This window comes from Arvicola amphibius, chromosome 8 (genome assembly GCF_903992535.2).
Source record: "Arvicola amphibius chromosome 8, mArvAmp1.2, whole genome shotgun sequence".
NCBI lineage: Eukaryota > Metazoa > Chordata > Mammalia > Rodentia > Cricetidae > Arvicola > Arvicola amphibius.
This window is the reverse complement of record NC_052054.1, coordinates 47,057,861-47,070,587: the sequence shown is the minus strand read 5'-3', so window position 1 is coordinate 47,070,587 and position 12,727 is coordinate 47,057,861. Positions and strand designations below refer to the sequence as shown.

Here is a 12,727-nt window from a genome sequence, read left to right as displayed (position 1 = left end):
TAAATTGTATAATATTTTAAAAGAACTCTCATTTAACACTTTAAAAGGATTACAAGAAGAAATAGATATCGTAAAAGGACAGGGGAAAGTTCAGTTATTTTCATATTTCAAAACATTCTAATATTTTTATCCTGTAAGCCTCAATTGCTAATAATCAAGAATTATGATACCAGACTGGAGAGATGACTCAAAGTTAAGAGCACTCACTGCTCTTCCAGAGGACCAGGGTTCCACCCCCAGCACCCACATGGCAGCTCACAACCGTCTGTAATTCCAATTCCAGAGGATCCCATGCCCTTTTCTGATCGACAAAGGCATCAGGCATGTTCATAGTGCACTTGCATACAATGCAGGCAAAACATTCATCAGCTTTACAAATAAGCATTATTTATCATAGCCAGAGCCTGGAAACAACCTAAATGTCCCTCAACTGAAAAATGGGTAAAGAAAATGTGCTACATTTACACAATGGAGTACTACACAGCAGAAAAAATAATGGCATCTTGAAATTTGCATGTAAATGGACAGATCTAGAAAACATCATACTGAGTGAGGTAACCTAGACCCAGAAAGACAAATATAATACGTACTCACTCATAAGTGGCCTTTAGGCATAAAGCAAAGAAAAACCAGACGACAAGTCATAACTCCAGAGAACATAGACAACAAAGAGGACATGGATCTAATCTACATGGGAAGTAGAAAAAGACAAGAGCTCCTGAGTAAATTGGGAGAGTGGGGACCATGGGAGAGGATAGAAGGGAGGGAGGATGAGAGGGGAGCAGAGAAAAATATATAGCTTAATGAAAACAATTAAAAATTAATAAATATTAAAAAGCTACAAATCCCGAATCTTGCTGTCTTTTTCAAGGTAGACTCTAACATGGTATGTAGACGACAAGAGAAAGGTGAGGAGGAGAAATGGAGGGAGAAGGGGAGGGAGAGATGGATGGAGGAAAAGAATGTACCTTTATTAAGAAAGGAAGCAAATGAGAGGGCAAAGTTTCCCAAACAATGTTTTGCTTCTTGTCCAAGAGATACAGGACTCTTCTGTATTGGTGGTACCACTAGCACTCTCTATGCACCAAAGTCAGCCATCATTGAGCTTAGGGGGCAGAGAGAAACTTCACACCCTTTAGAGTTTGGCTCATAAGTGCCAAGACACTTAAGAACGTAAAGCCAAGTTATGCAGCTAACAAAGCAAATAACTGATTCTCGGACTGCTGATTTATTCTCCTAGCTAATTGGATAGTCACAGAATGCAGCAGTTCATTCTTAAGTAAGAACACACACACAAAAATATGTGACAAAAGAATGGGTTTTAATTTTAAAATAAATAACACTCAGAAGTTACTGTGAGGGTTTGATTTTTGTTTGTTTGTTTTGTTGCTGTTGACTTTGCTGTTGGCAGTACCTATGAGACCCAGGCCTTGGAAGCATGAGGATCTAAGTTTCATCCCCAGTACCTGTGTGAAAAATGGTAGCACTGAATGGTAACCCAAGTGCTCAGGAGGCAGAGGTGGCGGCTCCCTGGCACTTAGTGGACAGCTAGCATAGCCTATTTGGTGAATCCCAGACCAAGTATAGAGTAGCTGAGGACATGGAAGTTGTCTTCTGGCCTCCACATACAGATACATACACACACAGTATGCATCACATGCATACCAGAAAAGGAAACATTTTGGTCATCTCATGCTTTTGTGGGTTCTAGACCAACACCAAGTCCACCCCAGTGCTGTGGACCTCAGATATAGCAATAGAGCCAAAGTCGGGGCATAGTAGGAAAAAATGCTCACATGATGAAAGCAAAGAGGGGCATAGACTAAGGTCCCAACAGTCTTGGGGGACACAGTTCCGGTGACCAAAGGACCTCCCAGCAGTGCTCCCCTCCCCAGGACCAAGCCTTTAACACATAGTAATCAGTATATTGGTTATCTTTAAAAACACCAAATAGCATCTTCTAAAGGAGCTCTGAGTAAGAAAACCTTAAGCATAAAGTTTCTGATGGATTCTGGATTGAAAATGTTGAAGAAAAACACTCATCTATAAGAGGATCTAGGAATGAATTCAAATTGAAGAAAATATAAATATAAGGGTTCTTCACAGAAGCAAAATTCCTTAAGAACTGGGTCATTATCACTTAATGTAAGATACTCAGGGAACTTGAAGCGTGTCCAAGTATGGTAATAATCCATCAGCACAGTGGTTCGTTTTAACAATAGTGTGGTTCTTGTGATATCTCTACTACCAGGTATCAAAAAACATTGGGGGTGGATTTCAGCCAACTAAAACCTTCAATTGACTTGCCCTAGTAGTAATAACAGCAGAAGTACTTACATTGTTTTCCTGCTGATAAAAGTCAAGATAAAGACATAAACAAGTAAATACTAATATGTTGAACTAAGTAATTAGAAATTCAATGAATCCTCTTACACTGGCTTCCCATAACCTATTCTTATCACTTCAGTGAATCCAGGCAACAATCTCTTCAGGTCTATTTACTTAACTCGAACAGCCACATTAACTGTTTTACAGTCTTCAAAAGGAAAACTGGAAGATGGGCTGCAAATCTCAATGAAACTATTTAAATTTTTAGGCAATTCTTTGATAATAAAGCACTTTATGAGTCTCTTGAACATCCTCATTCTAAAACCTGCTAAGGTAAAATCATTCCTGGTGGAGGAATGGAAGCACTTTTGGCAACCTGTAGGAATTCAGCCAAGAGATGGCCAGAAACCAGGGATCTAGTTGAAACTTCTGTGTGTGTCTAGAAAGAAACAAGTATCCTATCCTGGCTGAGGCAGCACAGCAGCACCTGCCAACATCCTGGTTCCACTGAAGAGGGTAGGAGGAAACACACTCTAGAGTCCTGAGTTGGCCGTGATGGTAGCACAGTTGACAACCAACTCCAAGAGTTGGTCTAGAGTTAAGTGGGAAGTGGAAACCAGTGCTCTTGGCTACAAACCATCCTTGTGAACTGAAGAACCCTCCCTGTGAGTTGAAAAAGAATCACGATACTTCGTACAGCTGCTTTGGTTTGTATTCATAGGCAGACAATTTAAATTAGTCCAGACACTGTGTCCAGTCTTTTAACCAGGGTACATTCCCCTTGGGGCAGCTCATCTTCTTTCAGTGGCCCTAGCTGGCAGCATTTGTAATATAATAAGGATAAATGTAGCTAATGCACCACATGAAACCACATAAGAGCTTTCATTCATACACAGTCACGAAATGAGGGAGTCTAGGCCTCCCTAGAGATCTTACAGAGGGATCCCTAAACTGCAATGAGTCTAATATCTTTAAACACTAGTATGTGATGAATTCAAGGCACTAAATATTAACATCAAAGTGTTCTGATACTGTTACACTGAATATAAAATATGCATAATGCCTGACACAGAAACAAAGTAGCAGGGAAGGCATGTAACTAAGCATTTAGTAGGTGAGAAAAAGATACCTTTTCTTTTTCAGTTTTGGTATGCCTCAGATATTACTCAGTTTCATGAGAAATTAGGTGGGAGGAGATCTAGACTACCACAGAAAATAAGAGTTTGTTCAGGTCTTTCTCTTCCTTCCTTCCTTTCTTCCTTCCTTCCTTTCTTCCTTTCTTTCTTTCTTTCTTTCTTTCTTTCTTTCTTTCTTTCTTTCTTTCTCTTGAAGCAAGGTTCTTAGGCTGGCCTTGTAGTCACTGTGTAGCTCAAACTGCTCTCAAACATGTAGCAATCCTCCTGACTCAGTCCCCTGAGTTGCTGAGGTTACAGGAGTGCACCACCATGCCCAGCTAGGCATCTTCTCATTTGTTAATTTATCAATTCTGCCCACCAAAAGTCTATGTCAATTAATAGCTAGTTGGACATAAATTATAGCCTTCTTAATTTTAAAGGTTCTTGATGTTGGTTTAAAAAAAGTCTCAACAATCACTAAACCATCCCTCCTTTGGAATATACACTTTGGAAACCACCACAGCAGCCCATGGCTGTCCTAGCCATCCTGTTTTCTGCAGCAATAAGAGATGTGTAGCTCATAAAGAAGCACAAACTATGTGGAAACGGGAATGAATATGATCAAGTTGCACATGTAATTCTCAAAGAATTAATAAAGATTTATATAAAAATAATAAGAAAAGCAATCAGAAAGAAAAATCCCCAGATAAGAATATGAGAGGATTTCCAGTGACCTCCCCTGTAAGGAACCCTCTCTACCATGAACCCATTTCCTGAATTAGATTTCATTGTAACTCCTCATCAACATTGGATCTCCTCAACATGCTTCCTAGCCTTCTAGAGTCTATATACCCATGTAAAGACTACACTCTATCCACTTCCTAACCAAACACCACTAGCACACCAACAAATATGCCTGCCATCTGAAAGGGTGGATGGACGGTTGGATGAATGTGGCTTAATAAGTTCATAAATCATTCTTCTTTTATGCCATTACAAACCATAGGAATTATTCAAATACTAAGATAAATTCTCTCTTGGTCTGTCTCTCTCTCTTTCTCCCCCCCCCCAACCCTGGGGAAGAAAGTATTTATTTTGGCCCATGGCTTCTGAAGGTTTTCATCTATCATGAGAGAGCAGGTATGGTGACTAAGCTCGGGTGGAAAGAACATGTGACAGACTGGTCATATTATGGTGGAGCAGTAAACACACAGAGAGATGGAGAGTAAAGGTTGTGCACATTCTTCCAAGGCATGTCCCTAATGATGGACTTCCATCACCTAGGCACAACCTCTGAAAGCTTCCAGACTTCAAAAGCAGCGCCACCTGCTGGAGAAAAGATTCAAAACCTGAGTCTGCGGGGACGGGGGGAGGGGGGGGGATTTCAGATTTAGACCATAAGATATGGTAATCAGATTTATTCAGGAACCGGTTGAAATCCATTTTTACAAGGCTAGATAATTGTTTAACCATTACAATCAAAGATAGATAACTGGAACTAAGTCTGCTCATCATCAAGCCCCCCCCCCCACCCATTAAGTCATTTTTTTTTTCAGGATGAAATCTTTATCTACTGTTCTGAAGAAATATTTCCGTCACTTTTCTTTTTAAAATTTGTTGTCTATACCTGGCCAGCTTTTAATCCTAACAACCAAAATCTATACTATGAAAAGTACACCTAAGGATCCAGGAATTCCAAACTAGTACTGCGCAGTTGTGTTATCCTCTGTGTAAGTTAGCCCACTTGGGAGCGTACCAGAATGGAAATGGCTGCGGTTAGCTGTAAGATCTGTAGTATTAGTCTGGAATGATTGGAAAGTTAACACTAAACCAGAAGCCTCAAATTTTAGATTTAAAACTAGGTTTAGGGGAGATTATGGTTCTCCGTAAATGAAAATAACATTCTATTTAAAGTGAGGCAGAGTGAGAGTATTAAATGGACCGTAGATGTGCACACCGTAATCAAAGTCATTTTAACAGTGATCACCACCTGCTTGGTTCTCTGTCACTTCGTGAAAAAAAAAAAAGGCATGCTTCAATTAGCGGCTTCTGACCAGTGCTTCCCCACACGGGACCCATTTGTGGATGAGGGGCAGTGGACAGGTAAGAGGGAGCACTCAGTATACAGCCCCCGGAGATTCAAGAAACAAAATGTGGTCAGTGCTACTCACGGCTCTGCCTGGAGACTCCGGTCCTCTGCCACGTAATTGGAAGGAATGTAGCCCTGCAGCTGCTGTCCCAAGCCAGCTCCCTTCTTCTCCAAATGTCTGGCCAACCACCAGCCCTCATGCGAAGTGTCCAAAACTTGGAGTTTGTCGCCAGCACGGAAGCTCAGGTCCTCTGCGGTACGGGCTTGGTAGTCAAACAGAGCCACAAAGTAGTGTCCATGGCTCCTCTGGAGCTCCTGTGACCTGGGAGCCTCTCGGGGACAGCAGGCCCCTGGATTCTCGATCACCACTGACTTGTCTGCCTCATGGGACCAACAGGGGAGAAGGCGCTGCATGTATGCCCTGAGCCTCACACAGATGCTGCCCATGGTGCCCTGGCTGGGAGTAGGGGAGAGGTTGTCCCTCTCCCCACAGGCTGTCCAGATTCACGGTCTTCCTCGGAGACCAAGCAGTTTCCAGCTCAGCCGTCACTCACCATACTGTGTAGAGCGGATAGAGTCCCGCTTCGGATCTCTCTGGCAGATCTGGGCTTGGCTAAGACAGACTCACAGCTGACTTTCTGTTTGTAGCAGTTGCCCTGGGGCAAAATCAAGAGGAGACTTCTGGGCAGGAGGTCCAGTGGGAAGGTACTTCTTCCTGGCCGCTTAGGTACCCCACAATAAATAAAATAGAAGGGGGTCGATTTAAGCAGACATCTGAGAACAAAGAACAGCCACCTTTCCCTCTGTCCCAAGAAAAAGTTAGCAAGAGATTGCTACAAACTCGGGGCCAAACCTCCCGACCTGACCTGCTCCAGCTGCTCTCAGCCAGACTCAACCCTGCAGCTGCACCGCCGCTGCTCTCCCTCGAGCTTTCCTTTTTGCTAATGAATAACCAGGCCGTGGAGGTTATCGCCTTTAACATCCTGAGCTGGACAGACTGTAATAATTCCTCCTAACTTCCTGGTTTCTTTTTGTCTGATCTCAAAGGAACTCCCAGGCCAGCTTTACCCTCCCTCCTCCCACACCTAGGATAGACCAGCCCCCTAACCAGGGAGCCAGACTCTTAAAGCAGCCGAAACCCAACTCTAGAGAACTGGGCTAGTCCGGACGGCTCTCTCTCTCTCTTGTCTTGCTATATTCCCTACACAGAATGAAGGGCAGAGATTTATTTCCCCATAAATATGTGTAGGACTGTTTTGATACTGGTAGAGAAAATTTAAAATAAAAAAGAGAGAGAAAACTGGGTATTTAGGTATTTGCTGCCAAACAAGGAGCAATTGGGAACGAGCCATTGAGTTCCTATCATTTTTTTTTAATCACTGGGAATAGATTTTAATAGCCTCAATCGTTTCTGAAAAAGTAGAAAAGCAGCCGGGTAAAATGCTGAGAACCCGAAAGGCTGCTTTTTCCCACAGAAACATCTCATTCTCCATCCTTTAGGTAGTTATTTCTGTGGCCCATGCTCCCGAGCACACCCGCAGACTAGGTGGCTGACTGATGAGGGCATTTGTGAAGATTGTGTCTGTTGAAGTTGGGCCTCAGGTCCATAAGAATTCTTACTCTGTTGGTGCTATTTGTGGCAGGACCTCAGAACAACTGAGGAGGGGATTGCCTTAGCCATCCTGGGCCCGCCAGAAGGCTTTGCCCTGCATCTCCTGGTTCAGGGTCGCTGTCTTCCTGGAAGTCAAGAGCAACTGTGCAAACTAATTACATGGGCTCTGGGCATCGCAAAATTTCTCACCGTAGGTCATTTTATTGAAAATAAAACATTTTGTTGTTGTTTTGTGCAAGGCGTTTTTAAAAATTCTTTCTCGAACCTGGAAACAACCTAGACTCCCATTAACTGAAGAATGAATAAAGAAAATGTAGTGCATTTAAACAATGGAGTATTCCTCAGCAGAAAAAAAAAATGACGTCGTGAAATTTGCAGGCAAATGGATGGAACTGGAAAAATAAATCATCCTGAGTGAGGTAACTCAGACTCAGAAAGACAAACATGGTAAGTACTCACTCATAAGTGGATATTAGCTATAAGGTAAAGGATAACCAGACTACAATCCACAGCCTCACAGAAGCTAGGTAATACGAAAGGCCCAAAGAGAAATGCATGAATGTCCCTGGGAAGGGGAACTAGAAGAGATCTCCTAGGTAAACTGGGGTATGCAGGTATGGGAACACGAGGGATCAGGTTGGGAGGGTAGAGGACTGGACAGATGGGGAGAATAATGAAAGATATATCTTGATGGGGGAGTCATTTGGGGGTTAGACAGAAACCTGGTGCCAGGGAAACTCCCAGGAATCCACAAGGATGACCCAGCTAAGACTCCTAGCAATAATGGAGAGAGCACTTGAACTGGCCTTCTCCTGTAGTCAGATTGGTGACTATCCTAATTATCATCAGAAAGCATTCATCCAGTAACTGATAGAAACAGATGCATAGATCCACAGCCAAGCACTGGGCTGAGCTCCGGGAGTTCAGTTGAAGAGAGGGAGGAGGGATTATATAAGCCAGGGTCAAGATCATGACACAGAGCCAACAGAGACAGCTGATCTGAGCTCATGGGGGCTACTGACTCTGGATCAATAGTCAGGGAGCCTGCATGGGACCAACCTAGGTTTTCTGCATGTGTGTGACAGTTGGTTAGTGCTTGTGGGGCTCCTAGCAGTGGGATCAGGACCTATCACTGACTCTTGAGCTGACATTTTGGAACCTATTCCCCATTCTAAGATGCCTTTCCCAGTCTTGATGCAGTGGGGGTGGGAGAGGTAGGTCCTGCCTCAACTTGATGTGTCGTGCTCTGTTGACTCCCCTGGAAGGCCTGCCCCTTTATGAATGGAGACAGAAGAGTGGATGTGTATGTTGTGGGGGAGAGCTAGAAGGGAGGTATAGGGAGGGAACCTGATGAGAGGAGGGAGAAGAAACTGTGGTTTGTATGTAAAATAAATGAAAGAAAAATTTAACAAAAATGTATTTAAATTCTTACTTGGGATTTAGGAAGTGCTTAGTAATTGACAATCCTTGGCTTCAACCCACTAATACACCTCAAAAATGTCTCTCCTAAAGCAATCATTCAACATATTCACAGAGTCTTGAACATGACTAACCTAGTCCTAAGACAATTTCAAAACTCCTGTTCCTCATCCAATAGCACTCAGGTGGCAAAGGCAGGCATATCTTCGAAGCCAGCCTGGTCCACATAGTGAGTTCCAGGATAGCCAGAGCTATGTAGAGGGATCCTGTCTAAATAAATAAGTAAATAAAATATCCAACTCAAATAGAAAAAAGAAAAAACAAAACAAACAAACTAACAACAAAAAACAGAGAAGTGTGGTATCAGTCCCATATACTGTTACTTATTCCAAAGCCAGGCTTTAGTGAACAGAACATCTTGTACAGAGTAGAGGTAACATTTTTCATGAGCAGAAAAACTACAAGTAGGGTTGCAGAGATGACCTGATGGGAAAGATGCTAGCTATGTGAGCAGGAGAACCTGAATTTAGATCGTAGCACCCACGTAAAAAAAAGCAGGTATGATTACAACCTTGTAACCCCAGTGCTTGGGAGACAGAGGCAGGAGGCAGCTGCTAGCCTCTCTCCAAGTATAATGAGAAATCATGCCCGAAGACAATAAGATAGAGAAGATAGAGAGTGACAGAGTAGGATACTCAATGTCCTCCTCGCACATGTACCCACATATGTAGGCACATAGGCACCATCATGTCATACAGAAAGAAAGAGAGAGAGAGAGAGAGAAGAGAAGTCAAATAATCCTGAGCCATATTTTGTTTTATTCTAATAGCATGAGACTTAAAATAGAATGCACATAGAATTACATATCTCATACAGAAATTAAAATAAGACCATGTGATACCAATAAATCATACAAATATTCTGGCCAAACACTATGAACAGTGACAGTGTGGTATTCTCTTAATGCCTTTAAAGAAGGCTGCAGAATAAAAGTCTTTCCAGATACATCTACGTGATCTAGAGACAGGAAAGGGTTTGAAGAGTCCACCAAGCAGAGGTGGCATAAACCCAGCTAGAAGAGGGTTCAAGATTCCAAACCTTTTGCTATTCTAAATTTAAATATAACCTCGCTGTGACTAGGTCAAAACATTGTGGGAAAAGACAAAGCAAGAAGCAGCATGGCACAACCACTGAGCAGCTGCATCAAACTGAAATGGCACTAACCGTCCAAGGATGTCAGGAGAGCAGGGGCCTGAGAGGCTGAGCCCAGTGTGAAAGGTTTTTCCCATTTCTACAACACAGGCGCTCTCCCAGGCACCCAAGCTTGAAGCCTAGCTGGCGGCTTTTACTCACTCCACTGGCTCCTTCCAGCTAGTCAATCACCTACGTCTACTCAGCCTTCCTTTATATTTATTCAACAGACATTTGTTTTTAACTCCATATAATGACAGCTGGTCACTAACCAGAAAATAGAATCTTCTCCTCTGCTTTGCTCCAGAGGTGTCTTAACTGCCCTCTCTTTGCCCAGTTTATTCTTATCTCCAGCTTGCCTTCCGCCTTGAGATGAATGCCATTTACAATAGAAGGGTCTTTATCGTAGTGGCAATGACTGTAGCAAGAGGAACACAAAGAGCTGCATCAGTGTTAAAGGGTTTCTATGTATGGAGAACCATACTAGGGATGCTGCAAATGATTTGACGTCTATGAAGAAGGTACGTGTTATTCTTCTGTTTTGTGATGAAATTGAGGCTTCAAGAGGTTAGGTAGCTTGTCTAAGGGCCCAGAGCCACCAAGTGGTTGAACCATGAGTTGCACCCTGACTCAATCATAGCAGACTCTAAAAACGAAAATCCTCAGCTTTGCAAACTCAAATAATTAAAAATTAAAAAAAAAATAAAAAGTAAATCTGATGCCACTGTTCAAGGCTAAATTCTCCAACAGCCTCCAGCATATTTGGAATGAAACCTAAACTCTGAAGCATGACACACAAAGTCCTGGTAACTGGTACTTCACGGTCCCTCACTTTTGCGCATAAGACCTGTCACTCACTTCCCAAAACTACCTGTTACCAGCCAGCCACCCCTGAGGACAGAATCCATTTTCCCCACTACACCACAGCATCTCTTCTTCTTCCTTCACCGATGGCTGCCTTGCCATTTCTGCATATTGGCTTCAACATCACCTTTTCTGATATAATAAAGTAGTATTTTGTACACCCTTGAAGCCTGGAGCACACTTCTACTCGGTTGCTCTCGGAGCCACTCTTGCTTTCCTTATTGTTTGCTTTTCTCAGGAGAACAGAACCGAGTTCTTTGAACCTTTGGGTTTCTCTGAAACTTTGGTGCCTCGGATGGTACCCAGAATGTAAGTAGTAGATAATAAGCATTCGTGAATGACTTAGTTAACAAAGACAGAACGTGAGAGACAGAGATGGGGGGAGGGCAGGACAGAAAAGGTGAGGAAAGAAAAAGGAGGGAGTGAGGGAGAGAGAGGAAGGAAAAAGGGTTGAATGGATTGAAGGTGAGACTACTCTTAGGAAATACCCACACAGAGTGAAAGTCTAGACGGTAAAACTGGCCTCAAGTGCAGAGTGCAAAGAGGTTTTTCTGCAGAAGCTTTTCAAGCCCTTATTGCTTTATTGAACCAGATGCCCAGACCAGCAATCCTTGCTCTGGTCACTGTCCCTTCTTATCCCTGTACCAGACTTCCAGAATACAGCAGTGATATCACTCTCTTGCACAATAACCTTCAGCAGATCCTCCTTGCCAGAAAATATGTCTTAGAATCAAAGCTGAGGAGTGCACGCCTTATCCAGGCATTATCAGACAGGGCCATTCACCATCCCATTCCACTGCAGCCTTGTATTAGCCTTCCAGTTCAATCAAATTGGTTTATTGAGGCTCCCAGTAAGCTGTGTCTGTTCCCACATCTGGTTCTGTCTCCTCTGACATTCTTTTGCTCAGCATCCCTTCTCCTCCCAAAAGATTCTGGCCTGCATTTCAAAGCCTGTATGAAATTCCTATTACCTCCTCTAGGCCTTCCTCTGTGCCTTCCTGCCAAAAACAATTTCCCTTCCTCTAAGAGTTTTCTAGCTCCGTACTCCCTGCTCTCAGTGTCCATGACCTTAAGTGAATTTACCCCTCCTCCTGTATCTGGTTTTCAGAGTGCTGGAACATCAAATCCCACTGCTGTTCAGTTTTACGTGAAGCTTCAGTTCTCATCGCTGGTTTCCGCACCAGCTGGTCAGCGTGGCGGTTCCTTTCAGTCTCTCGCGGCCCTGTTAAGTCTCTCGCTGATCTGCTGGGCTCTGTGGGGTCTACCTTCCCTGCTGACCTCGTCACAGAAATGCACTGGCACTCGCAGTCTGGCTGACGCCATTTCCTTTGCTCCCATTAAAAGCAACAGTGAAATATCACCTGGCTAACACATGGCCTTTCCTCCAGGGAGAGGTATTTCTATTGCTTACTCAATGTTCATTTTCTTTCTTTACTGACAATGACACCTTTTAAAGAGCAAAAGCTATAGGATACATTTTCTTTAAAAACTCCTCAAAGTCATAAGTGACTGAAGGAAAACTAAGTAGAACTCCTCAGGTGAGAAAATCTCTTACGGGAGTGGACGCAGAAGGACAACCTATTCCTTTCTTCCTCGCCAGTCTCTTCCTTTCTGTGTAGAACTCAGCTGATATGGCTTATAATTGAAAAAAAAGAAGACTCCTGACCAAAAGAATAAAATCTCTGGCATGGGTGGATGGGGACCAGACATTGCAGGTGGGATGAGTCAATTGCTTTGACTGAGGGACCACTCCTAAGAAGACAGACTCACGCTAAGCAATGTTAAAGTGATAGTTAAATAGCTAAAGAATAACTAGTTGTTTAATGAACTACTCCCATTCCCCCCCCCCACAGAATCCCTGCTCCTAGCAAGCAACTGGGAGACAAACAGGGAGAGCTGCCATAACTAGATAATAAAGATGATCTATCTCCAAGATGGCTACCTTCCTCTTTTCCAAGATGGCTTCTTCCTCAGCCTCCAGACCTAAAGTAAAAGCCTTGCAGCCTAAAATAAAGGCCTGGGGAACTATTTTTTCTTTCACCCATATGGGTCTCCTGCTGATGGACCCACCTGACTGGTTCACTGCCAGACTGAGACATGTTTACAAAA

General features: G+C 43.2%; 1 protein-coding gene across 3 annotated transcripts in view; it reads right to left on the bottom strand.

Moving 5' to 3' along the window:
- Frk (fyn related Src family tyrosine kinase) overlaps positions 1–12,727 on the bottom strand; it is a 144,849-nt gene that overhangs the window by 97,465 nt on the left and 34,657 nt on the right. For 2 of the 3 annotated variants that reach the window (XM_038340746.1, XM_038340747.1), the window contains one exon: positions 5,615–6,254. In XM_038340746.1, coding sequence (XP_038196674.1) covers positions 5,615–5,979 — 365 coding nt within the window. In that variant the 5' untranslated portion in view covers positions 5,980–6,254. Of the gene's footprint in view, positions 1–5,614; positions 6,504–12,727 lie in introns of those variants that run through there. The other variant, XM_042055557.1, reaches the window with a different exon arrangement.